This window comes from Hippoglossus hippoglossus, chromosome 3 (assembly GCF_009819705.1).
Source record: "Hippoglossus hippoglossus isolate fHipHip1 chromosome 3, fHipHip1.pri, whole genome shotgun sequence".
In the NCBI taxonomy this organism is placed as follows: Eukaryota; Metazoa; Chordata; class Actinopteri; order Pleuronectiformes; family Pleuronectidae; genus Hippoglossus; species Hippoglossus hippoglossus.
Window position 1 is genome coordinate 15,939,231 of NC_047153.1, and position 24,139 is coordinate 15,963,369.

General features: G+C 46.7%; 1 protein-coding gene across 3 annotated transcripts in view; it reads right to left on the reverse strand.

The window, feature by feature from the left end:
* The window catches only part of gse1 (Gse1 coiled-coil protein), a 171,783-nt gene that overhangs the window by 14,409 nt on the left and 133,235 nt on the right, over positions 1-24,139 (reverse strand). For all 3 annotated transcript variants that reach the window (XR_004613507.1, XM_034581726.1, XM_034581725.1), the window contains exons 3-4: positions 12,616-12,813; positions 5,192-5,400 (exon numbers count right to left, since the gene is read on the reverse strand). Coding sequence is in view for 2 of the 3 variants with exons in the window: in XM_034581726.1 (XP_034437617.1) it covers positions 5,192-5,400; positions 12,616-12,813 (407 nt within the window). In the remaining variant the exon portion in view is untranslated. The remainder of the gene's footprint in view (positions 1-5,191; positions 5,401-12,615; positions 12,814-24,139) is intronic.

Genomic DNA, 24,139 nt, shown 5'->3' on the forward strand with positions numbered 1-24,139 from the left:
CAGCAGGCACACACACCGTTTCAGAGCTACAAAGACATCCTGCTGTGCGAGTGGGAGAGCATTTTTTCTCGAGGTTTGGTTTCCCTCGGCCTGCAAATGCAAAAACGCAGAGCTGGGGAAATTTATAACTCTTGTAAATTGGAGAAGGGGAAATTGTTTATATAGGGATGTGTACAGTTGAGGAGGATTTTCGTCGGAGTGGCGGAACAGCTATCTCATCACCGGGCGAAATTAGACTTGAAGCGGCGAGCGAGCGACTGGAAAGAATCAGGAGGGAAGAAAGGGAAGAGAGATGAAGCCATAAAGAAGGCGAGAGGGAGGAGAGGGCACTTCTTGCCCCGCTGAATTAACCTCTGGGATTAGAGAGAGACCTTACAGCGGCACTGTCCTCTCTCTCGCTGCAGCCTGATAAAACAAATCCTATTTAGTGAGCCATTACCTCCACGCCCTCCTCTGCAGCCACTGACCCAGAATGACACTGATGCGCCAACATCCAATCTTAACTGCCTCTAATGTTCAGACTCCCCACATCCCCCTTTGTTTCCTAGCCCTCCCACTTTCTGGTAGCTTGCTCCGTGTTGTTTGGTTGCACTTCACTAAACAGTGAGGCACTTTATTCCCTCAAACCCCTCTGTCCCTCCCCGCAACCACCCCCGCACTCACTCCATCCCTGTGCTTTCAAAGCTTTATGAGCACAGGGGAGAAGGTGGACGGTCCCTCCCAATCAGCAGCCGACTGGAAAACAGGTTCATATATGTCAAAAGAAGTCAATATCAGACAGTAGCATGCAAACCGCAGAATGCCCGGCTCTCGGTTGGCTCACTGCTGCTTCCTCTTTTCTTTTTTCTTTATCTGCCTTTACAAACAAACGATTGCCGGCTGCGTGGAAGTCTGACTGTTAAAAAGCCCCTGAGATATTTGCGGCAGGCAAATATACATGCACCTTTATTCAAATTTCTATGTTCGACCCACATGAACTTTACCATGAGGCCACGCACACATATACTATCATAAAGATCTACTGCATGCGAGTGGCGACTGGTGTTACTTCTATCAAACTGTCTGTCAGGTAATTAATTGCTTTAATCACATCTGTGAACCGTTTTACCAAGTGTTTAGCAAAGCTGTCAACATTCCTTGATGGAAAGAACTGCACTTTACTCAAGTACTTTTCTCTACCCATAATATTCTGTATAGTGAAAGGCATATATTATGTACATTGATTTTTTTTCTTATTTGATTTTTATGTCCTATTTTTTCTTATCTATTTTATACTTTCACATGTTCTCTTGTTTACCTTCTGCTGACCAGCGCGGGAGCAATACAGTTTAACTTATCTCATCTGATGCTACAGGCTAATGTATGTTTTCCTGTCTTCACCACATCTCTTGTGTTTTGTCATGAGTGGCCAGCACCTTGTCCTGTATATGCTCAACTACACCTTTGCCTCTGTTTGTGCTCCAACTTCAATCCTCAAGCTGCCACAGCAGAGAACAACCAAATCTATTCTGTAGTTCCACTTATTACTTTTAATGACAAATTAAAGCACGAGAACCTGCTCAGCACATAAATACACCAGAGATCTGCTATAATTTATTCAAACCTTGATGAACACTGACGATCTGGTATTAACCTGGTGACCAGCAGTTGATATCAATCAAATGCGGTTGTTTTTTTAAGTTTTTAAAAGGTGCAGTAGGTAGGAAACTTAGTTTTAGATTTCTGAAACACAGCTCGGGGTCCCTTCCCACAGACTATTCTCAACATTGCTGACAATCGCTTCAAGTCTTTCTTTGTAAAAAATACTAACGCTGCCTTTTTTTTGGAACGGCCGCTACAATTAATTGGTTTCATATTTCCTCGTTTACGTAGCTGACGTCAGTTCTCACATTAGCTACTACAGGATGCTACATGATAGGCCCATAAATTAGTGACATTATCTTCACATACAACATTTGTAGCTTTGCAGGATGATTGACATATTTCTTTTGTTAACATGATAAGAGTCCCTACAGATTTCTACTGAACTGCAACATTTCACAGGAATTCCATCATACGACGATAGAACAAAGATGCTTGTGAAACAACAAAGCATTGCAGTGCTTCTGCAATTTTACAATTGACTGGCTTTTATTTCCTCATTTTACATATGAATACTCTTACTCCTCTTCTATAGGAGATGATGAAGAACAATGAATTTAGAATGTTTTTGTTAATGATTATGAGTGCATGTGGCAGCCATGTTGCATCTTTATGGTGTCATCTTTTCTGTCAGAGCCTGATCCAGGTCTGTGTATAGAATATATGCCTACAGAAAAACATGCATAGGTGTGGGTGTAAGAGGTCAAACCTTGAAAAAGCTCACACGCCATAGACAGAATGCTTCGTTCCCATTAGAGAGGCACCTTAGACACTCGGGCATCTAACCAGCCATCCCATTCTGACCCCTCACCCCGGCGAAAAAAGCAGCCTTCCATTCTCAAATACACACTAATAAACAGCAGCCGGCCATATACACACTACAGAGCACAAATACAAGCACTCAGACTCAAAGACACATCCATTAACAGGGCATCTTCCTCTGTGCGAGCCAGGCTCCTGTAACCCCCAGTGAGGGTGGGAGACCCCGTGCATTGTAGAGTTCTCGTTTACGCCTCTCAGATGGAGCCATGAATCCAAATTGCCAATTAAAAAGCAATTACAGGCAGCAGCGGGAGCAGACTCCTGCAGTCATTAAAGCAAAATGCCAACACACCAGGCCCTCCCCCCTTCACTGCCTTGCCCATCACCCCCCTCTGAAAGAAAGACTAATATCTCAGCCAGAGAGACACTAATCAACCCTTCTAACGCACAAACCAGGACACACACACGCACACACATGCAACAGACAAGCTTTACAGGGGATCCAGAGAACAGCCTCTGTATGTAACTATTTATCCTCCCTCTGTCAAAATCTCCTTTTGTCTTCATATCTTCATTTCTGGTTATTCTACATCACACTTTATGTCAACACTGTGCATTTCCTGTAAAACACAGGATGTCATGAAATGGCACACATGTATCTTAACCCAAAAGAAAATTGTGCATAAATATTGGATGATAAAAGCAGACACATGCTACATCCACACTACTACGTTTTCACACATGAACACATGAACTCTGCTACAGATACGCCTGCCATCCACACGGCTACGGAGATTTAGAACAGCTAAATCAGAGTGGTTTGCAAATGCTGCTGGTTGGGTCATGACCTAGCCTTTGCTAATTAGTCAGGTTCCTATCACATGACCCCCTTCCGGATGATAACAACCTGGATTAGCCTCGGCCACCAGTGTAGAACGCAACATGGATAATCAATTAAAAACGTTGCTGACCCCGTTGTCTTTGCAAACAGCTTTTGTGCAATTAAATTCAGCATCTTACAATGCTGTAGGGGACCAGCTATTATTCGAGAAATCTGTGACAATTCCCTTGTCCAGTGGGACGCACATGCCTCCCTGTTTACACCACCAGGTGCATGCCCAGTGTACGTGAGTGGTCGTGTAATATGTTTTAAAACAGAGATTAATACTGATGCAGAGCCAAAACGCTCGTGTGGATAGAGATCATTTTAATTTGAAAATGCCATTTTCAAACAAAAACATAATAGTATAGATTGTAGCCAGAGAAGGTTATAGAAGACTACAATGGTAAAGGTAAAAGGCAGACGGTAAAAGCACTGATGCATTCTTCCTCATCAACCATTAGTGATGTTAACAAAGCTCCAGACAGTATCCTCTTTGTTTAAGAGGGGCCTTTTGATAGCTGTATACATGTCTTTTGTAGCCACATAGCCCTTTGTTACCAGAGTTGTAAGTGCTCCCTGAAGCAGCACCACAGAAACAGAGGAGATGCTATGACATCAGCTTGCGTACCACATCCCCGCTACTGCCTCCCACCCCCAACCTTTACCCCCTCTTGTCCACACCTTAACCTCCTCCATTCTTCAGCTGGGTGGCCCCAAGCTGCTGTAGGCACCAAAAACCCAGTGACGCGACCTTTTGGATTCATGCTTGACTTCTTGCACACACACACACACACACACACACACACACACACATACAGAGCCACCATGCAAAAGCACACAACCACAGTATACATTAGGGATTAGCTACAATATATGTGGAAGGGAGAGGCGGAAGCTTCTGTCCCTTTATTTCTTCTGTTGCACTATGAAACTTGTTATGCAGAAGGAATTGCGAAAAAAAAGGGTGACATGATTGGGAGAGCTCCCCTGTTTCTGCAGCCCCCTCCCACTTCTGGTTGACCCTTGAACTACGGAGGGGTCACTCCATAAAGGGAGGGGGGGAGACAAAAGCCTGAATGTTACCACACTGACCTCCTCGCTCACCCTTCGCTGTGCCCCTTCTCCCTGTCTCAGGGGAACCGTCAAAGTGTCTCACCGAGTTTCTGCGTGTTGCCGAGTGCCGTTCATAACTGTGTGCTTGGCCTCGACCATTAGCCCTGAGCTGAGATAACAAGGCTTAAAGCGAGGCCGTAATCCATAATCCACTCCTTATCAAAGCAAGCAGCTCTCCTCCTCTCTCCCCTCTACGTAACAGAGAGCGGGTGTCGGGGTGACGAATCAGAGGATGCACTTGGCTGCTTGAGTGAAGAGGGTGAGGCTGGACATGCTGTTGGGGGGTGGGGGGGTCTAAAGGCTGGGGACTTGGGAGGGGCTCGTCCAAGGGCAAGAGGGCCAAGTAGGAGGGGGGCTGGACGGGCACAGATGTTAGCTGCCGTTGAGGCTGTCACCTCCACGTCCCAGTGGCAGCTGGCATTGTTTAACGCATGGAGCCGTGGGGGGTGGTGGTGATGAGGGGAGGGGGGCACACACTCATAGACCCACTATGTCACATGTACATATGTCAAGTGCATAATGCCTCACTACTGGTTCCAGGCCAGATACAAAATCCATTAATCCCTCGAGAGCCTGTCTGTGGTCATGTTTGTGCTAGCAGGCGAGCTGAAGAAAGAGATCACTAGAATGTTGCTTGGACAACAAGATAAGAGACCGAAAGGAAAATATAAAAAGGAGAAGAAATAAAACTGGAACAATCTGAGAGCAACAGAAAGGGAAAAAATGGGTGGAAGAGAAAGGAGGATAAGAGGCTAAAGGTCAGTGAGAGGAGGTGTCTGGATGTGGTTTTACCTGGCGTCCCTCGTTCCTCCAGAGGCCGTTGCTGGTCTTTGTTGGAGCAATGGTGACTACAGGTGGAGTGTTTGGCACGCTGTGGCACGTCGGGGGACCCAGGACAGGCCCTGGACCGAGGGGGCCCCTCTTGGGTGTGCTGACTGGAGAGCTGTGGTTGGTGGCCGGGGAGGACACTGGAGAGGACTCACTGCTGATGGAGGACGCAGCTGGAGAAAGACAGAGTAATCACATGAGCAGTGTGAAAGAAAACAGGTATCTATATAAGTGTGTGTTGTTTTACTAATAAAAGGCAAATACAACAACACTACAATCCCATGGCTCCTTCATAAGGGAATGAAAGGAGGTTGCAGCACTATAACAGCAGCGCACACACACACAGAGAGAGAGAGGGGCAGATGGATGGCCCTAGGCCCCTATTATGAAGTGACAGTGATCAGAATGAGCGGCCCTGTGACAGTCACACAGCCTTGACATGCAGGACACACACACACACACACACACACACACACACCACAAAAACACACTGCTTGAGAGAGAAAAGCCACACTAGACGTGTATACAGTCAGTGGCGCTTGCAGCAAGGCACAGGCCCCCCTCCTCAACACACACACACACACACACACACACACACACACACACACACACACACACACACACACACACACACACACACACACACACACACACACACACACACACACACACACACACACACAGCAGGTGGTGAAAAGCTGGCCCAATGAGCTTCTCCGTACTGTAGCGGTGCCACATTAACAAAGCCCTCCAGGGAAACCCAGGGTCACGGTCTGGTCGCATGCCTCGCTTTCTGCACATCTCGCTTTCTCTCGCAAAGCTATATGATATGCTCACATTCACATACTTATATCATTGCAATTTCATCTTTCCTAATGTCTATGTTTACCTCACCCCCTGCATGATGCACATTCTCTTCCTCTTCCCTGATCTTTCTCTTCCCTCTATTTTAACCTGTGTGTTACACATTTCCCATTTCTTCTCTCTTTCTCTCCCAGCCGCCTCCTCTTCTCCTGACAGTAGAGTCTGCTGTGAGTCTCCTCTGCTCAGAGCGAGCCCAGCATTACACAGTCAAACTGGGTCACAACCCTCTCAATGGGACACACACTTCAGTGCTGCATCAAGGACAGCAGCCGATGTGTGCTTTGATGTGTGTGCATGTGCAGGTAGTGTGCTTTTGTGCATCGTCAACATGCTTGCATGCAGCCATGAAAAAAAAAAAAAAGGCAGCTAAAACCTCAGGCCAGTTTCAGGTCTACTTCCTCTCCAATTATCACCAGCAGAAAAAAAAAGCAACCACAGATCTCCACCCAGCCGCCATTTCTTCACTGTTTCCGTGGCAACATAACCCTAACAGACAATGTCCGCGGATTGGTGGGTGCAGCCGGGGTATCGACCGATTTTAAACACCTCATTCTGACTAATACTACTAAATAATGGAAAGAATCAATAGTGGCAGCAAGGTGACGCTTTAGAGAAAATCTGAAAATCTATGTGTCAGTGTGTGTGGGGGGGGGGGAAGGAGAAAAAGATGTGTGAAGAAAAGATGGTGATGATACATGTGAGGTGAGACATGACAATGAAAAATGATAGGGCGATGGGGGAGCGATGGGGGGGGGGAGCAAGTGAGAGAGTGGTGCGGCGGAGGTGAGGCGAGAGACGGGAGCAGAGGGGAGAGCGGAGAGATAAGGGGTGCAGATGGGTGAGTGGGTGGCAGGGATGGGGTGAGGGATATGGTGGGAGTGTGGGTGTGGGGGGCATATCTTGTCTGCACAATGGCAATTAGTGGCCTAATGCCCCCCCCCCACACACACCTCACCTCGGAGAGCCATTACTCTGCCCTGCAAGACTAGGCCAATCAATAGCAGGCCACTCAGCCTGGGGAATGGGTGTACACTTAATACAGCTCTAGTGTCACAGCCTATTCACTCACCTCACACACACAACATGCATACACAAGGATGGGGGAACAAATAAGGCTTGAAAGAAGGGGGGATGTAGAGAGGAGAGGAGGGGCGGTGATCACAGTGACTCTGAACTGCTAAGCAACAGACCTCTGCTCCCATCTATTTCTCTCCCCCCCCCCCCCCCCCCCCCATCTCCTCCTCTTCCTCCTTGTTTTCCGTGTAGAGGCAGAGCGGACTGGCAAAGACTAAATAATTAAAAGAGGAAGAAGGGAGGCAGGTGAGGGGATGATGGAAGGAAATAAAAGAGACAAGGGGTCGCCCGACTGACAGTTTCATTCTCTTCTGGCAGCCTCTGCGCACAGCTCTCAGCATCCTTCCTCTGAATGCAGACCACACACAAACAGCTATTATAGCTCTATGGCTCGCTCCACCACACACACACCCACCCACCACTTCTTCTTCTCAATCAACCCTAATTCCTTTTCCCCTCTGTTCTTTTAACACAGTACCAGACAGACAGACACAGATGAGATTCTAAAACGCACAAATTTCAAAATCACATTTACAATACGTCAATACTTAAGGGCTCAGGGAGACGTTACATGCATGCCTTTGTGTATCTTTTCATGTTTGGCCCTCATCTTCCTGTTTAAACCACAGACAGCCGCGTTGGCCGTAAGCCTCTTTCCTTTATCAAGACTCCATCCCTCTCTCCCAAGATTTTCTCTTTCTCATTTTCAACCCCCTTTGCTCCAATTTCCATACCAATCACCCTGTCCCCTCCCTCATTTCATCATACCATCTGATAGGGAGAAAAATCATATATGAGGCATGTGATTGGCACCAGGCTGGTGTCACTTCTGCCACATGCTCCTCCCACCTTCCATCTACACAGAGAGAAGATGGCCACACAAGCCACCGAGGAGGAGGAGTGAGGCACAAGCCTTCGTCCCCAGAGTCGAAATGGGCTCATCAGCTCTCGACCTGCACTTCATTAGCTGTACTGATTGTCACTCGCTTTGTGTGTGAGGGGGTGCTGGTGGTGTGGTGATGGGGTCGGGGGGGGGGGGGGGGTGCAAGAGAAGGGAGGGAGAGAGAGCAAAGAGGGAAATGGAGAGAGAGCACCGTCTTAGTCCCAAGCTGTGTGTGATTTATGTGAGGCTTCTTTCTCTATCGCCTCCTCTATTACCAGTCCCACTCTCCCAGGCTGCCTCCACACTTGACTGCTCAAGCTAATACACACGCGTGCGCACACACACATACGCACACGAGATACAACCTGCAGCAGCAACAAATAAACAATCCACACTGTGGTCAGAGGCTGTGGCCAAGTGTCCCTGTGCAGATGGCACCTTTTACTTCAGCCACTGACCCAATCGAAAAGCCAGAAAAAGTCACCATGGCTCTTCAGCAGCCGCTTTGATTCACTGACAGAGTCCAGGGGCTGGAGCAAGGAGTCCCACCGGATCACTGAGCCCTGACAGGAAGACATTGCTGCACAAAAATTATTTAGTGTTGCCAAATGGTCCCTTCCAATCCTCTGCTACCACCACCACCACCTTTGCCAAAACAGCCCAGCACAGCCAGAAGCAGCTCTGCCAGGCAGAAGGTGCTCTCCTCTACCCCACCACACACACACCCACCCTGCCCCTTCTCCTCAACCCTCCTCCCTCCCAGCATGCATTACAACAACATCAGCACTTAATTAAACAGTCCATTTCACACCTGGTGTGCATAGCAGTGCCCAGCCAACCCTGCATCCATATGCCACCCCACCAGTACACACAAGCCTCAACATGTGCACTCGCACACACGACAACCACTGATGCACGCAAACACCACACACACCTGCTACTACAGTCTTGGCCATGCACTGACAACACAACACAAAGCCTGAAATTTGCATCACTGAGTGGGGGGAGGGGAGAACACACAGTGTGTGTTGCTGTGCCAGCGAGGGAAAAGGAAGACGGTACAAGATGGCGGTTGGAAGTAAGGAGCACATCTCTGTGCTTTCTGCTGACTGTACAAACTGTACATTATGCTTAAATTTAGCTTCCCCACTGAACAGAGTCCTGAGAGGTGTAAGGTGGTTGTGTGTGTGTATGGAGGGAGGGAGGGATGGAGAGAGAGAGAGAAATGGGGAAAGCAAACGAGCTTGTTTGTGAGTGTTTCAGGGACAGTCACAGCCTGAAGGGTTTTGCCTTCAAGACACACACACACACACACACAGTGTGAGCTCCAGGCAGGCTCCAGATGGAGAGGTCAGAGACACACTGCCCTGCTGTCCCAGCATGCTCTGGGCTCCCATAAACAAGGGGAGCCTCCGGCCACGCACGCACGCGCACACACGCACACACGCACACACACACACACACACACACACACACACACACACACACACACACACACACACACACACACACACAATCTGACAAACACCTCGGGTTTTCACAAATCTACTAATTACTTCAGATTCTTCTTTTTTTCCAGCCAATTCATCCCATCTATCTTGTTCACCTTTCTTCTCCCTCCCTTCATTCTCTCTCCAGGCAGTGTAAAACAGTTGGTATGAACGCAGTCATGAAATTCTGCTGGTGTGTGTGTGTGTGTGTGTGTGTGTGTGTGTGTGTGTGTGTGTGTGTGTGTGTGTGTGTGTGTGTGCGCGCCTGAGACTGTGTGAGAAGAAACAACTGAGAGGATTAGACCCAGATCTGCCTAATTAATCAGATATCAGCAGGGCTGCCTTTTTGAGGCAGTGTGTAATCTGTGTCTTTGTGTGGTGTCTATTTGCTCGCACATGTGAATGGTATCGTGTGTGTGTGTGCTCATGTGAGTGTACATGGGATGAGAGTGTGTCCTTTGCACTGCTCAGATACTCATTATACATCACCTCCCCTCTTCAGCACAGCGTTCAGTTCACAGAGCTATTCATTATACTCGCCACAGACAAGTGACAACGTATGTGTCTGTGTGAGTATGGGTGTGTGTATAAACAGCAGCCGTGCTCAGGGTCTTAAATCAGTTCAGCAGCCTGTGGCGGTGATACTAGTGCTCAAACCTCACTAATTCCCCCAGGCCACTGAGTCATGGCACATCACATACTGTAAATACACGACTCACCTCAAAGCGTCAAACAGAGCTTGAGGTAGATGATGGGGTTTGGCCGGATCGGGTCGGTACACTGAATGTGAACACTGGGTGTTGTGTTTGATTCAGCAGACCCTCCCGAGGGGACGACAATGAGACAGAAAGAGCCAATAAATGAGAGCATGGAGACTCCAGTCCTGTCGGTGGCTGTAATGCACATGTAAAGTAAGTTGCGAATGATTCTTCAGACACTGATGACTCCGTTAGTCACTGCATAGTATTATGTTCACATTGTCATATTGCTTTTTAATAATGCAATACAACTTGGATTTAGCGCTGTGACGCCATCGGCACAGGTTGCTGATGTAAGCTCCTCTTTCCTCTTTAATTTGCCACAACCTGTCATAATATATGAGAGAGAGAGAGAGAGAGAGAGAGAGAGAGAGAGAGAGAGAGAGAGAGAGAGAGAGAGAGAGAGAGAGAGAGGGAGGGGTTGAGTCAAAGCAGCTAATGATAGGACAGCAGGCTTCAACATGCTAAGAAATCACGAGGCTTACCCAGTTGCAAAGACAACTGTTTGTATGTGTAGGGGTGTTTGGGTGTGTTGCCTATAAATACAGGCTCCGCAGACAGAGAGGTGACTGGAGCTCCGGGGGTCTCATGCCTCTCTGCCCACCCTAGAGCCGGTGCTCCTTACACGGGCAGCGTCACCTCTTACGGTATGTTTGATGGCTGACTCACCCCCACACATAACATACATGCCTACACCAGCCAGACTCAAAAGTAACAAACATTTAAAATGAAGGTGGTATAAGCTTTATCAGACATGATCTGGTGTCTATATGACAAACTCAGGAGCTCTCTGTCTCTGTAAACATGAATTACAAGCACAAGCAGCACATAATGAAAAACAGAAAAAGAAGAAGTTATGCAAAGATGACTAAGAGAGAACTATTATTATAGAATTATTGTTCTTTTCCAGCTACAACTGACAAAAAAAGAGCAGAAAAAATAAGGAAAATGTACGCTGGAAGTGCAGATGGACGCTGGCAAGCAGAGGGAGAGAAAAGTGATGATGAAGAGGAGAAGGTTTGAGAGGAAGTTGAGGAGGAGAAGCTGGGGCTGAGTGCACGTTCAGTCTCCCTCTCTCTCTGGGTAATAAATAATTCGCTGGGTCATGGGTCCCAGTCTGCGGTGGGCTTTGGAACAGGGTGTCCAGGGAAAGATAGTAAGGAGGGGACCTTCTGATTTAGGAGCAACCGCAAGGGTGGACAGCTGTGGTAGCTGGGCCTGTCTGGAGCCAATACACACACACACACACACACACACACACACACACACACACACACACACACACACACACACACACACACACACACACACACACACACACACACACACACACACACACACACACACACACACACACACACTATTGTGCAGATTCTGCTTTGTTTGCTTACATTTGTGTAATTAAGCGTCACTGGGCACATTTTGATTTTATCAAGTATACAGGAAACATCCTCTCACTGAGCATCTACACAAAAACACTTGCATAGATCTTTGAACAAGCAGCCTTAAAGGGATAGTTTGTATACGTCAATAACCAGTATTTCAACCACCTGATGCTTATTTCATACCCACACAACCGCAGCACAGAGCTGAGCACAGTGAGGTGGGAATTCTGCTGTGTGTTTTGTGTGTGTGAGCACACACACACTGAGAGGGTTGAATGAATGATGGATAATTGGCGAGCCAACACATACACACATCGACAAGCACACCAGAGCACATCTGCACTCATACACAGCACATTAAGTGGGTCAGCTGGAGTGGCTCCTCTTCGTCCCTTCATCTCCAGGGACACCAACTAATTCAATCCTGTGTGGATATCACTCTTTTGCCATTAGCAGCTCAGTGCTTAGTTTCACATACTGGAAATGGAACATACATGTGTGCACACACGTCAGCGTAGAGAAGCTACAGAGCACCTGGCTCCCTCAGATTTACAGGTACGGGTCAGTGCGGCTGGATTTAACAGTATATTTAGCCATTTTCTAGGATCCTTGTTTGATATCATTATAATATTTTTAGCAAAACAGAGAATCTAAAACCAATTGCAAACCATGACCTGTAAGCTTGTTTTTAACCTTTCAATACATAATAAATGTAATAAAATAAACGTAATATCATCAGCTGATGCATGTGCAGAATAAAAGCCACAAAAGAAAACCAGCGTACATCCGTCTATTCATTCAGACTAAAGACAGAAATACAGTGACCATTTCATCATCAATCAACAACATCCAAACTATGCTGTCATTCTTTCTGTGATGAAAATGCCATTGGTAATATAGATGTTAAACTCTACAGCGCCCATCGGCCTTTTACCTCGAGGTTCTTCAGCCTGTTTTGCCAGTTTACGGAGGGCTGCAGCGAATCCGGAGTGAGAAGACTGTGTAGCCGGGCTTCCATTGGCTACAATAGAACCGTTGAGAGGTGACGGGGTGAGGGGGCTGACCGTCGCCGTGGTACGGGTTGCCGTGGAGATCATTCCTAATGATGGTGACTTTGGCTCATGGCTCATGCCTACAGAATGGACAGTGGAAAAAAAGAATGGGAGAGGTTTAATATCCAATGCTGCCCTCGGGCCTCTATAGAAACACACATGTTCTACAAGACGTGGAAAAGACCAATGAGCAAATGTATGCGAACAGATTGAAGTGCACGTAGCTGCTCGCTCGAACACATGATAGTGAGGACAGAGTGTGGTGCTGGGTATCTGTGTGTGACAGCTGGGACGGATGGGGATTGGTGGTGTGAGGGGCTGAGGGGCTTTAGTTGTATGGCTTAGGGTCAGAGGTGAGAGGTTAGAAGGGCAGGTCACCCTTCCCTTGGTCAAAGAGCTCCAGTCTGGCTGCGTGTCTGCCAGAGAGGACCATGGTCACAGAGTTTACGCAACACCTCAACTGCGCATGCTCCAACACTACCAGAGCAACTATTTCCTACTTAGTGTTTGTTACTACTTGTGTGTAATCACACTTATTCGTCCCTTTTTTTTAAATGACAACTCGTGCCAGCTGGATATTTCTGAATTTCATGTTTTGACACTTGCAACACATTAAAACATTTTGTTGAAAACTTTCTTGTCATCCTATTGCCTCAGATTTATCAGAGCTCAGTGATGGTTGGCGGGGGGGCGGAGAAAGGGTGAGGAGGGTTAAGACGGCTGTCCCTTTCCTTCCTGTGTATGTGTGTGTTGAAAGGTGACACCGTGTTGACAGCCCCTCGGTCAGTGGAATCCCCAAATGCCAGAGCGTTGTGTGATAGTCCTACATGTTCATGGAAAACACATTCATTCATCCACTCATTCATTCAGACTTGTGTCACACACACACACACACACACACACACACACACACACACACACACACACACACACACACACACACACACACACACACACACACACACACACACACACACACACACACACACACACACACACACACACACACGGGTTTGTTCAGAATCCAACTTAAATCAGATTTCAAAGAAAACTGCAGACTAACACAATAACTTCTAAGACAAACAGTGCATCAATAGCACAATTAGATCAGGAGGAGTTATATCTGAGAATACCCAAGAGTGTAAAAGGGCTATAAAAAGATAATGTGCCCTCCTGAGGAGAGAGCAGAGGCCCAGCACCCTGTATGTGTGTGTGTGTGTGTGTTTTAGTGGGGACGGACACACACACACACACAGCGGCACGTCAGGCATGAGAGAGTGAACAACATTCCCTAACACCTCTTAAGTTGTCCTGCCTGTACCCTCCCTGTAACCCGGTGCACTCTGAATGAACCCAGCACACAATTAATAATGGAATTAACAATGAGTACTGTCTGAACAACACACACTACACCATTGAGAGACTGGCAAACAAGCAAAGCACACACGCGCGCACACGCACACGCACACACACACACACACACACACACACACACACACACACCCCGGTCCAATAATGTGACTTTGTGGTGATGTTAAGAGTGCTGCTGCTGCTGCTGATGATCCTTCTCTTTTTAAGAGAAAGTCAGACAAAGTGTGAGAAGAGAGTTTAAGAAATACACATGAAACTTTTTACAAAAACACACTATAGAGACAGAGCAAAGTGTCTTTCAAGTCTGTCAACCACACACACACACACAAAACCACAGTACTAACAGACACACATGCACGTGAGAGAAGAAATAGACGAGCACAAATGCACACAGAGGCACACATCCGGAGGTCTGGCAGTGGTTCATGACCCCCCCCCCCCCCTCACAGATTAAAAGCGTGGCCAAAGCTCCTTACTGCACAAAGGAACGGAGCTGCCTGGATCCCCCATGGCTGCATCTTCACGTTGAGCCCAGCCCAGCACACACCGGCAGCCAGCGACAGGACACAAACCATCTTCCTGCTCCCCTCTCTCTCTCTCTCTCTCTTCGTCTATCTGCTCTTGCCCCGTCCACCCTCTTTCCCTCCCTGCCTGTCTTCCTGTCTCTCCGTGCCGCTCACAAAGACCGTTTAGAGCTTATCTAACAAAGCAACACACCACACACGCCGCCTATCTCTCCCCTCCTTGCTCTCTCTCTCTCTCTCTCTCTCTCTCTCTCTCTCTCTCTCTCTCTCTCTCTGACTGAGAAAACAGAAATTCTTAGCCTAGCAGCTGCTGCGATGTCACATGACCTCAGCACCCCCCCTCCTCACACTCTCCCTCACTCCTCCTCCTCCTCCTCTCTCAACCTATAATTCCTCAGCCATTTGTAGATAACAGACACAGGCATGCATACCCTGCCAGGGCAAGCTAGAGGAGGGGGAGGGGTGAGGAGAGAAGAGGAGGAGGGGAGGGTGTTCAGCCGGTCACCACATCTGACCCCATTGCTGAGGAGTGACAGGCAGTGTGTATGCATGTGTGCATGTGCAAAGACGAATGGCAGGGGTTAGGTTAAATATGTAAGGCACCCTTCGCTTCTTGAGACAGAAAAAGAAAGACACTGGAAGAGAATGAGAGACAACATGTCCCGGCCTGTGTCAAGCCCTACAGCATCAGAAAGACAAACCTTTTGTGTTTGAGTATTTCACTGAATTACATCAATTTGACTTTATTTACATTGTTCTGTAACTCCTGAAAATGCTCAGCGTATTGGAACTAGTAAAAGTAAAGAAAGCCACTCGTAAAAGTAAAGAAAGCCACTCGCTCAATCACCACCCACTCACACAAACAAGGAAGTTCGGCCAAAAACGTGTATGTGCACCTTTACAGTAAACACGCACAGACGCTACATGCTAACACACGCTATGCAATAACAAGGAGTTGTTATTAGGGTGGAGGAGACTATACTGCGTGATCGTGGTTGGGGGTGGACTGCTCAGGAAAAGGGATAAAAGCGTGGGTTTGGCTTCCCCTCTGTCTGTCCTGTTGTCATCGCAGGGGTGCGAATGAGTCGTTTCTTTAGTCACTTCCTCCTTCCGTCACTCATTGCTTTTTTTTTTCCAGATCGGCGAGGGAGCGAGTGACCGAGAGCGATGACAGCGAGAGAAACTATCTTGGGGGTGAAGCTGCACGGTGGCCAGCGATGTTGCCAAGGGCCACCTTTCGACAAAGCTCCTTTATTGTCTGGACCCCCCACCCCACTTGAAACGCAGGGCCGGCAACTTCTGCCCACGTGTTTGTGTCTCTACCCCCTTTCCTGTTGAGCATCATAAAGACCATCCTGCTGCTTTTGGAGAAAGGGAGCCTCTGTGCTGTTTGAATTGATGGCGTCCGTCTCAACTGTAGCAGTGGACCATATCACGCTACAGGGGTTGCAGGTGCTAGCATAGCCTCATATGCCCCTTCGGGTGGCCCTCAAAAGGAGAAGTGCAGCTCATGGGGCGTCGTGGTGTCTGGCCAATCTCACAGGTTCAAATCTGACTTTGCTGCTATAGTCTCTTTAATCGCTCTGCCCTCAGACATGTCTCATGTAGAATTAAGAAATAAAGGATTCAAAGATACTAGGAGATATTGCAGCTTCAAACAAAGGTGTCGAGACACTACACAAACAGCTGAAAGCTCCAAGAGAAGGAGAATAAAGAAAGCTGTGTTTTCATTTAGCACCTACAATAAGAATAGTATGGTTTAACATTACTACTTCAAGGGACTGTAAATTAAAACAAGCCCAATGAGATTAAGTGAAAATCAATGATAGTACTAAGGTTACGCTGGTGCATGTTGTCGACAAGCAACAGCTCTCTCTCTTCTCTTGTTTCTACTTTTCTTTCTAAACTGAAAAAAACACAAGCCATGCAAGTCTAAGTACTCTTCTCTGAATTACTAATGATAAATCGCATGATCTACGCCACCCAGGATGAGTAATGTCTTATGAATTTCCAGATAAGTGAGCCTGCCTCCACCTCTCAACATCACTCAGTTTCAACACACTCGCTCAGTGCTTTATCCATGTGGGCTCAGACTCTACGTTCTTCAAACATCCAGCAGATGGCATCATCTCCCAGTTAATCACAAGGGAGTCCTCGGTAATGAAACAGCATATGCCACAGTCGTTTAATCCAGCAATAAACAAAAAGAAAAATTTGATTTTAAATCGATGTGGCTGCGCATTATGAAAAAGGACAAAGCGTGCATCCGCTCATAACATTTAGGAACTTAATGCAAAGATCTCAGGGCAAAATGAATAAGAGACATCATCTGGATCGCAAAAGTTGAACATTTTTGCTGACAACCCTGAGAAGTCAGTTACACAGCAAACTTCCTGACGCAATTAACTCTTAGAATGCCGTTACGCCCTGAGGGAAAACAAAACAAAGCCCTGACAAAAAAAGGAATGCAGATTACAACAAACCACATACAAACATGATCCGCCCATACTCGCACATGCGAACACACAGCACGCACACGCACACACAGACACACACAGCAGATTGACTGCTAAATGGCATACAGTAAAACACACAGTTTTAACACCCTGCTGGGACTAAAGCCGATCATGAACTCTATAGTCAAACAAACACACTGACACACAGTTCCACCCTGTGGCTGGTTGGAATGCAGATTACTCTCTCTCTCACACACACAAGCGTATAAAGTAAATCCTCTTGGCTCCTGTATGCCCCGGCCAGTAGGGAGATAATGCAGTGGCAGCTCTGGCGATTGGTTAATCTTTAACCAGGAAGGGATTTGCCTATCAGCTCGTTAAAACTAGCTGCACAGTGCTGCTGGCCAATCTATATCCGATCCAGCCACCAACCTGGCTTGATCAAGTCCAACAGCACACTGTCCTGCCTATAACTACACTGAGTATCCAGGCCTCTCTTCACTGGAGCAGCAGATGTCTCTTTTTCCAGTGGCTTGGTATAGCACACTTTAGGCATGCCACAATATTGTGGTCCTGCTTAGGAGAGGAGCCAAACCAGTCAGTGTTTGCCCTCAAATGAGCAATGAAAATGTCATTGAAATATACTGGTTGGCTCCACATGTGCGGAGCAGGCGACTAAAGCACCATTTCTAAAAGTGTCGCTGCGCTGTGAATAGCAGCTTCTGAATACTTCAGTACCGTCAGTGTAGCCGCGGCATGGTTCAATGTTTTGCTGCACTCTAACAAATAGCATCCTCATTGTTTTCATAGCTGTTGTCAAACAAGCACTTAATGCTGCATCACTTTAAACCGTTTTCACCACCAGCCGACCGGTAGGCTTTTATTGTGAAGCAGCAACCGGAAGATAAGCCCAATTTGTGATGATGATAACCAAACAACTGATGTTACGTGTTGTGATGTGGATATTTTTAGCTTTTTTTTTTTGGTCAGCAGACCAGTTTTAAATACTGCAAGGAAGAAGACTAGAAAACAAGATATGGTGAGTTGAGAAGCTGGAGGTGATGTTAGCGTGTGATCAGCAGCCACATCATATCATCAAGATAAGGGACATCTTTTGCCATGCCTGAAAACCTCCTTATTAATCAGATCACCGGTAGCAGCACAGCACAGATCTTCAGAAATGAAGGTCAACCATCCGCTCAGCTGATTCGGAGTAAGTAGCTGTACCACCAATACAGGGGGAGTCAGCCTGAGGGAAACTTCTGACTGAAGGCAGAAAAACGAGGGTGTCTAAAATGCCAGTGATGCAGCAATATGCATGAAACCAACCCAGCAAAACAGGATGTAATATGGGAACAATAGCCACTACCACATCCGTATTACTGTGCTTCAACCTAAAGTGAGCTTAAAAAAAGACAGAAAGTACAACTGCCTGCACAAGAGCAGGAAGCATGAAGAGTCTGTGGCTGACAAGAGCAACACTTGTGTCTCAATTTGGTGGCTGCATCCTTCCGAAGCCGCATTTGCAGACCAAAGTCTCAGCAGAGACACTTAGCTGTCCCAATTCGAAGGCTATTCCAAATGCGGCGGACATATGTGTGCTTCCACCCCCGAGCAATGGAGGCTCCACCGGGTGGATCCTTCCCGGCCCAACATATCCCATGATTCCTTGCGCTACAGTGTCAAACTGTTTTTCAGTGGTAATGGCGGCAAGACGAGGCTAATGTTAGTACTCAGCCGAACAGCTAACGGTTCACATGTTAAAAACACATCTATTCAACGTTTTCAACCAACCGAAGATTGTTTATGTCTGTAGCTTTGTTGTTAGGCTGTAAGGCCAGGACAAGCTGGTGACGCAATAGAAAGACCAGACCGTCTCAATTTGGTTTCGACCGACGCGTATGTGAGGACGTCGGAGGATGCAGCCAACATAGGCTGCGTAGACCAGGTTCCCCAAAGGATACGGCCGCTGAATTGGGACACTACTTAAGTGATATACTGTCTATAAATAGAGCTCATGTACAGTATCCATAAGAAGCCTCTGAAGGTGTGATAAAAGAATAAAAGGAAGAACTTAGGCTGATAGTTAAAGAAAGGGTGGTTCATGTAGATTAAACAAGGAGAACAGGGACCTGGCTTCAACAACAGCTATAAATGCTCATACACAAGAATGTTAGGGCCTAGACTTAAACTGTGCAAACAGATGTATGGCATGCTGTCAGTCTTGTGCATGCACACGCACACGCACACACACACACAGTACCCAGGACCACAGCAGGATAAACCTGCTTGGGTAGTTCCAAGTTTGTTTGACTTCTGAGATGAGATGTCAGAGCAATCTACCCCGAGGCACCGTAGAATAAGATGTGTGTGTGCGTGCATGTGTGCACACCTGCTAACTCCTGCCTGTGCGCATGCGTGCCAGCTCTTTTACTTCACACCTAAGAGAAAATTTGATATCAGAGAAACCCTGAAACGGCAGCATTATGGCTGCAGAGCTGAGGAATCAAAGTGAACAATTCCACTGGAGAATGAGGGAATGGAAAGACTAAAGGAGGGAACAAGAAAAGGGAGACAAAGAGACACAGATCAATGAAAAAGCTGACACACACACACACACACACACACACACACACACACACACACACACACACACACACACACACACACACACACACACACACACACACACACACACACACACACACACACACACACACACACACACACTTGCCTCTGTCTGAGATGTCATTATACAGCAGGCCTCCATTATAGAGCTACAGCAGAGAACAGAGTACATCTCCCTCTGACCTGGCTCACTCTCACTGTCTTGAATACACACACACGGAGCAAAGAGAGCAGTCTTCCTCTTTTACCTTGAGCGGCTTTAAATGATACGGCTGTATGTGGGTGTGCATGTGAGCGCACACCTTATTATTCATCCCTCACCTCCCGCTTCTCTTCCTCTCTTCCACTCGATCTCCAACCTGCCTGCCAGCAGCTCGCAACAAAAACACTGAGATTTCAAAAGACCAGCCGGCATCGCTCTCCCCCTCTCTTCACCTTGCTCTCTTTCAACACACAAACGCACACACTCACAAAAACAGACACAGAGTGTGTCTTGAGGGTAGGCACGAGCCAAGATAATTTTCCCTGTTCTCCTCCTCCATGCATCCGACTCACCCACCCCAGCAGCGCCATTTCCTATGTCTGTTAATTACATAGCGACTGTGGTCGGGGTTTCTTGGGTTGCGTGTGTGTGTATGTGTGTGCGCGCATGTCATCTGCCGAGTGTGTGGTTGTGTTCTCTGAGACACCGGTGTGGGCGTACGACAGAACAGTCTGGTTACGCTTCACAACGCTGCTTGGTAGTGTGTGAACACACACACAGTCACACAAACAGACATACGTAAGTGCCTTCTGTCTGCGTCTCTGGCTCTTTGTGGTCCATGCCCTGGGAGTCAAGCTGCTGTCTGTGTGGCTGTGCCCCTCTGTAGCCTCTCGCTGAGGGGGAAGCAGCCTTGCCACTCCCCTGATGTGAGGGCCAGCCTCAACCCCAGCCCAGCTGTTCCACTGGCAGAGGAGGAAGCTCTGACTCATTATCATCCTCATCATCCTCATCATCCTCATCACCATCATCATCACTGACTCTCTCTTTAATCACCTGCTACAGAGGGACAGGAAAACGCAGCAGTGTTGCTCTCAGAGAGGATTGACAGATGTTGGAGACTTCACGTGAACCCAAATCCCAAATAGAAGAAGAAGGGACACATACAAAGGAGGAGCTGCCGTGGAGCTTATCATGGTTTCTGCACCTGTGATACTCTTTGGTGAACCTTCAGCCACACCAACGTGTACATACACACAGACAGCTTGTATGTCATGTCCCACACGGCCAGATAAACCCTATTGTTCAGTACTGTCAAACTCTCCGCGCCTGTAGACATCACTACATGTAACATATTTCAGTTGTTATCGTCTTTCAACATCCTCCCTTTCTTCCCTCCTCATCTCTCACTCCGCAAGCCACCTCAGGAGATGAGCGCTGTTTTTTGCCGGCTTCCCCACACACTCCTTTCTTCATCCTCTCTCCCTCTCCCCTCTATTCTCCCTGTGATGTACTCTGCTGGGTTGTGGTTGCCTAATTAGCACTCCAAGTACTCTGCATGGCTCCCGACTCCTAAGAGGCTTCATCGCACACGAACGCAGATACACACACACACACACAGGCTACCGACACACGCACTGCACACACTTGACTTTCCATTGCAGGGTCCGGCTGCTGTGGGTTGCCCTGTTGAAATCTTGTAATTGGTATAACGAGTGTGTGCTCCTGCTCGTACATGTCTGAATGGGTGGATGTTGTTCAGTCTGATGAGTGAGCCTCTTTTCCTCTGGGTGAGCGGGAGACAACCCGCTGTCGCCATGGCCACACATCTCAGCGAGTAGCCAAAAAGACTGAATAGAAGCTCATTGAAAATTATGTAACTCAAAAACATGTTAAGGGTCAAAACAGTTAAAATAAAGTGAACAGTGGAATCTGTGCCGTTCAAAAATAACAAGATTTATCACTGACCCATCCTTGAAAAGGAGTCTAGGCAGGAAAATATGAAGATAAAATATGCACAGTTTCAACAGGTATGACATGATTTTTGATTAAGAGTAGAACTGAAATGATTAATTAATTAATGGATCAAACAATCAACAATTATTTTGACAGGCATTTGATCGTTGAAGTCAATTATGTTAAGTCTCATTTTCATCAACAGACATGGGCTTAGGCTCTAGGATTGAAAAAAATAATAATCTGCAGATACATCAATAATGAAAATATTTGCTAGTTGCATTCTTACTTAAGAGTCCACTATTTACATTGAAAACACACAAAATGTCCAAAATGCAGTTCTTCAAAAGATTTTAACTACAGCTGAATTGCATTGAGTTCAAATTTGATTGACCTAATTGCGATGTATTGTCAGTCAGTTGCAGTGCAAAAAGGAAACGTATATGGTTGATCTGAAACTGAGAAAAAAGACAACACGTGGAAGATGTGAAACCGTGATATGAACAGAAATAAAAAAAGGACCAGTGCCCAAAATGGATACCCTGTAGTTATGCAAATACCAGCCAGATAAAAACAAATCTACCTGGCAACAAGATCTCCTGTGAGAGCACTTTTTCACATGACAACTGTGGCCTCCGCCGACACAGGCCCGCAGCTCTGTCCATGAGCTGATTAAAACAAATGACCACAAGACCCACTTCACTTCTTCAGGCACATATCTGACCTTGCTCTCATACACAAGGAGGGCACGCTAACAAACAGACACACACAATATGACAGTCAGCTGATGTAGCAGATATCTCGGGGAGAGAGAGAGAGAGAGAGAGAGAGAGAGAGAGAGAGAGAGAGAGAGAAACGGAGGAAGCGAGAGAGGCAGACGTCCTCTGAGAGACAGAAGCAGACAGATAGAGGCAAAGAGAAGAGATGATGATGTGATAGCAAAAGAAAAGGGCTTTGTTGAAGAGTAGCCTTTAGCACAATGCTGGGTTATACAGTGAGAGGATGACTCGAAAACGCACAAAGACAAGACAGATGGACTCAGACGCACACTATATGATACGTGCTGACACACACGCAACACAAAAATTCTGAATGAAAGAGGCCCTATTTGGTGAGGGCAATAGTCAAGTATGGTCTGAACAGAGTGTGTGTATGATTCGCTTATCTGCTGCTCTCATGTTGCCTGTGTTGTGTTTGTTTGGCCAGAGCTTATCAGGCCCTGCGGTATGACAACGACAGCGGCAAACATCAGCCACACACACACACACACACACACACACACACACACACACACACACACACACACACACACACACACACACACACACACACACACACACACACACACACACACACACACACACACACACACACACAATCTAAAGATATCTAGAACATGCTTTGGTCTGGTAAATGTAGCAAGACTGACTTGAGTGAATAGGAAGCTTTTTCTGTTTTTTTTCTTTCAGTTCCCCTCAGATAATTTAATCAAAAGTGGAGATTGAGAATACAAACAGAGTTAACATTGTGGAAAACTTGCTGCCGATTACTCCAGCGCCGAGCTGCTAAATGAAGTCACACTGGCTTCGAGAGCGTGTCTCTAGCGTAGTTCTGGGAACCGGGTCTTGAAGCATGGGACTCGCCAATACAGAGAAAGAGAAAGTGCTCTTATCATGGGTCACTTTAACTTGTTTGGTCAATGAAAATCGAGGAGAGTATCAAACTGTGTACAATCAGCGATACTAACACAGATAAAATCGAGCAAAATTACAAGAAAGAGAAAAAAGACGATTCATTTGTGTATCTATTGATGGGAATAGGTACCTATTTAACTTCTGCTTGCTGCATACACTTCTACGCCTACAGATAGTTGGTTAGTGTGTTGTCCAGGAAGGGGAAATTCAGTTTTCACAACACTGCACATTCATATCTACATTCAGGCCTACAAACCACGACCAATGAAACAAACATCAGAGAAACACTAAATCTAGATTCAAGCCAAGCCTGTTTTCATTTTGACAGCCTATCTCTAAGTGTCTCTACATGTATCTCTACACGTGGAGGTAAACATTGAGATAAAGCTGAGCGATGTTTCATATACGCAGAGCGGCGTTACAGAGATGCTCGAGTCTGCGCATTGGGGTCAAAATTCATTCACTTTCTGTGAACCAGCAGGTGTACAGAGACTAACTGTATTAACCGTCTGATTTTGAATGCAGTTTTGGACCAGCCCTTGTTTACATACCACCCCCACAACCTCCTCCTGCAATTATTAGATATCAGGCCGATATTTGATGCAGTGTCTAACAAGTTTTATTGTAGTTGCAATTATTGTCTATAGCCATACATTTCTGTAGTGTGTCATTTATGACAAAATTTCCGTACAAAAGTTATATTTGAGCGATTAAAAAACTTGGTTGAGGTATGGGTCAGAGAAAATTTGGTGGTGCAGATCGGAATGTGAGAGCGAATCCAGGGATATATTTTTTGA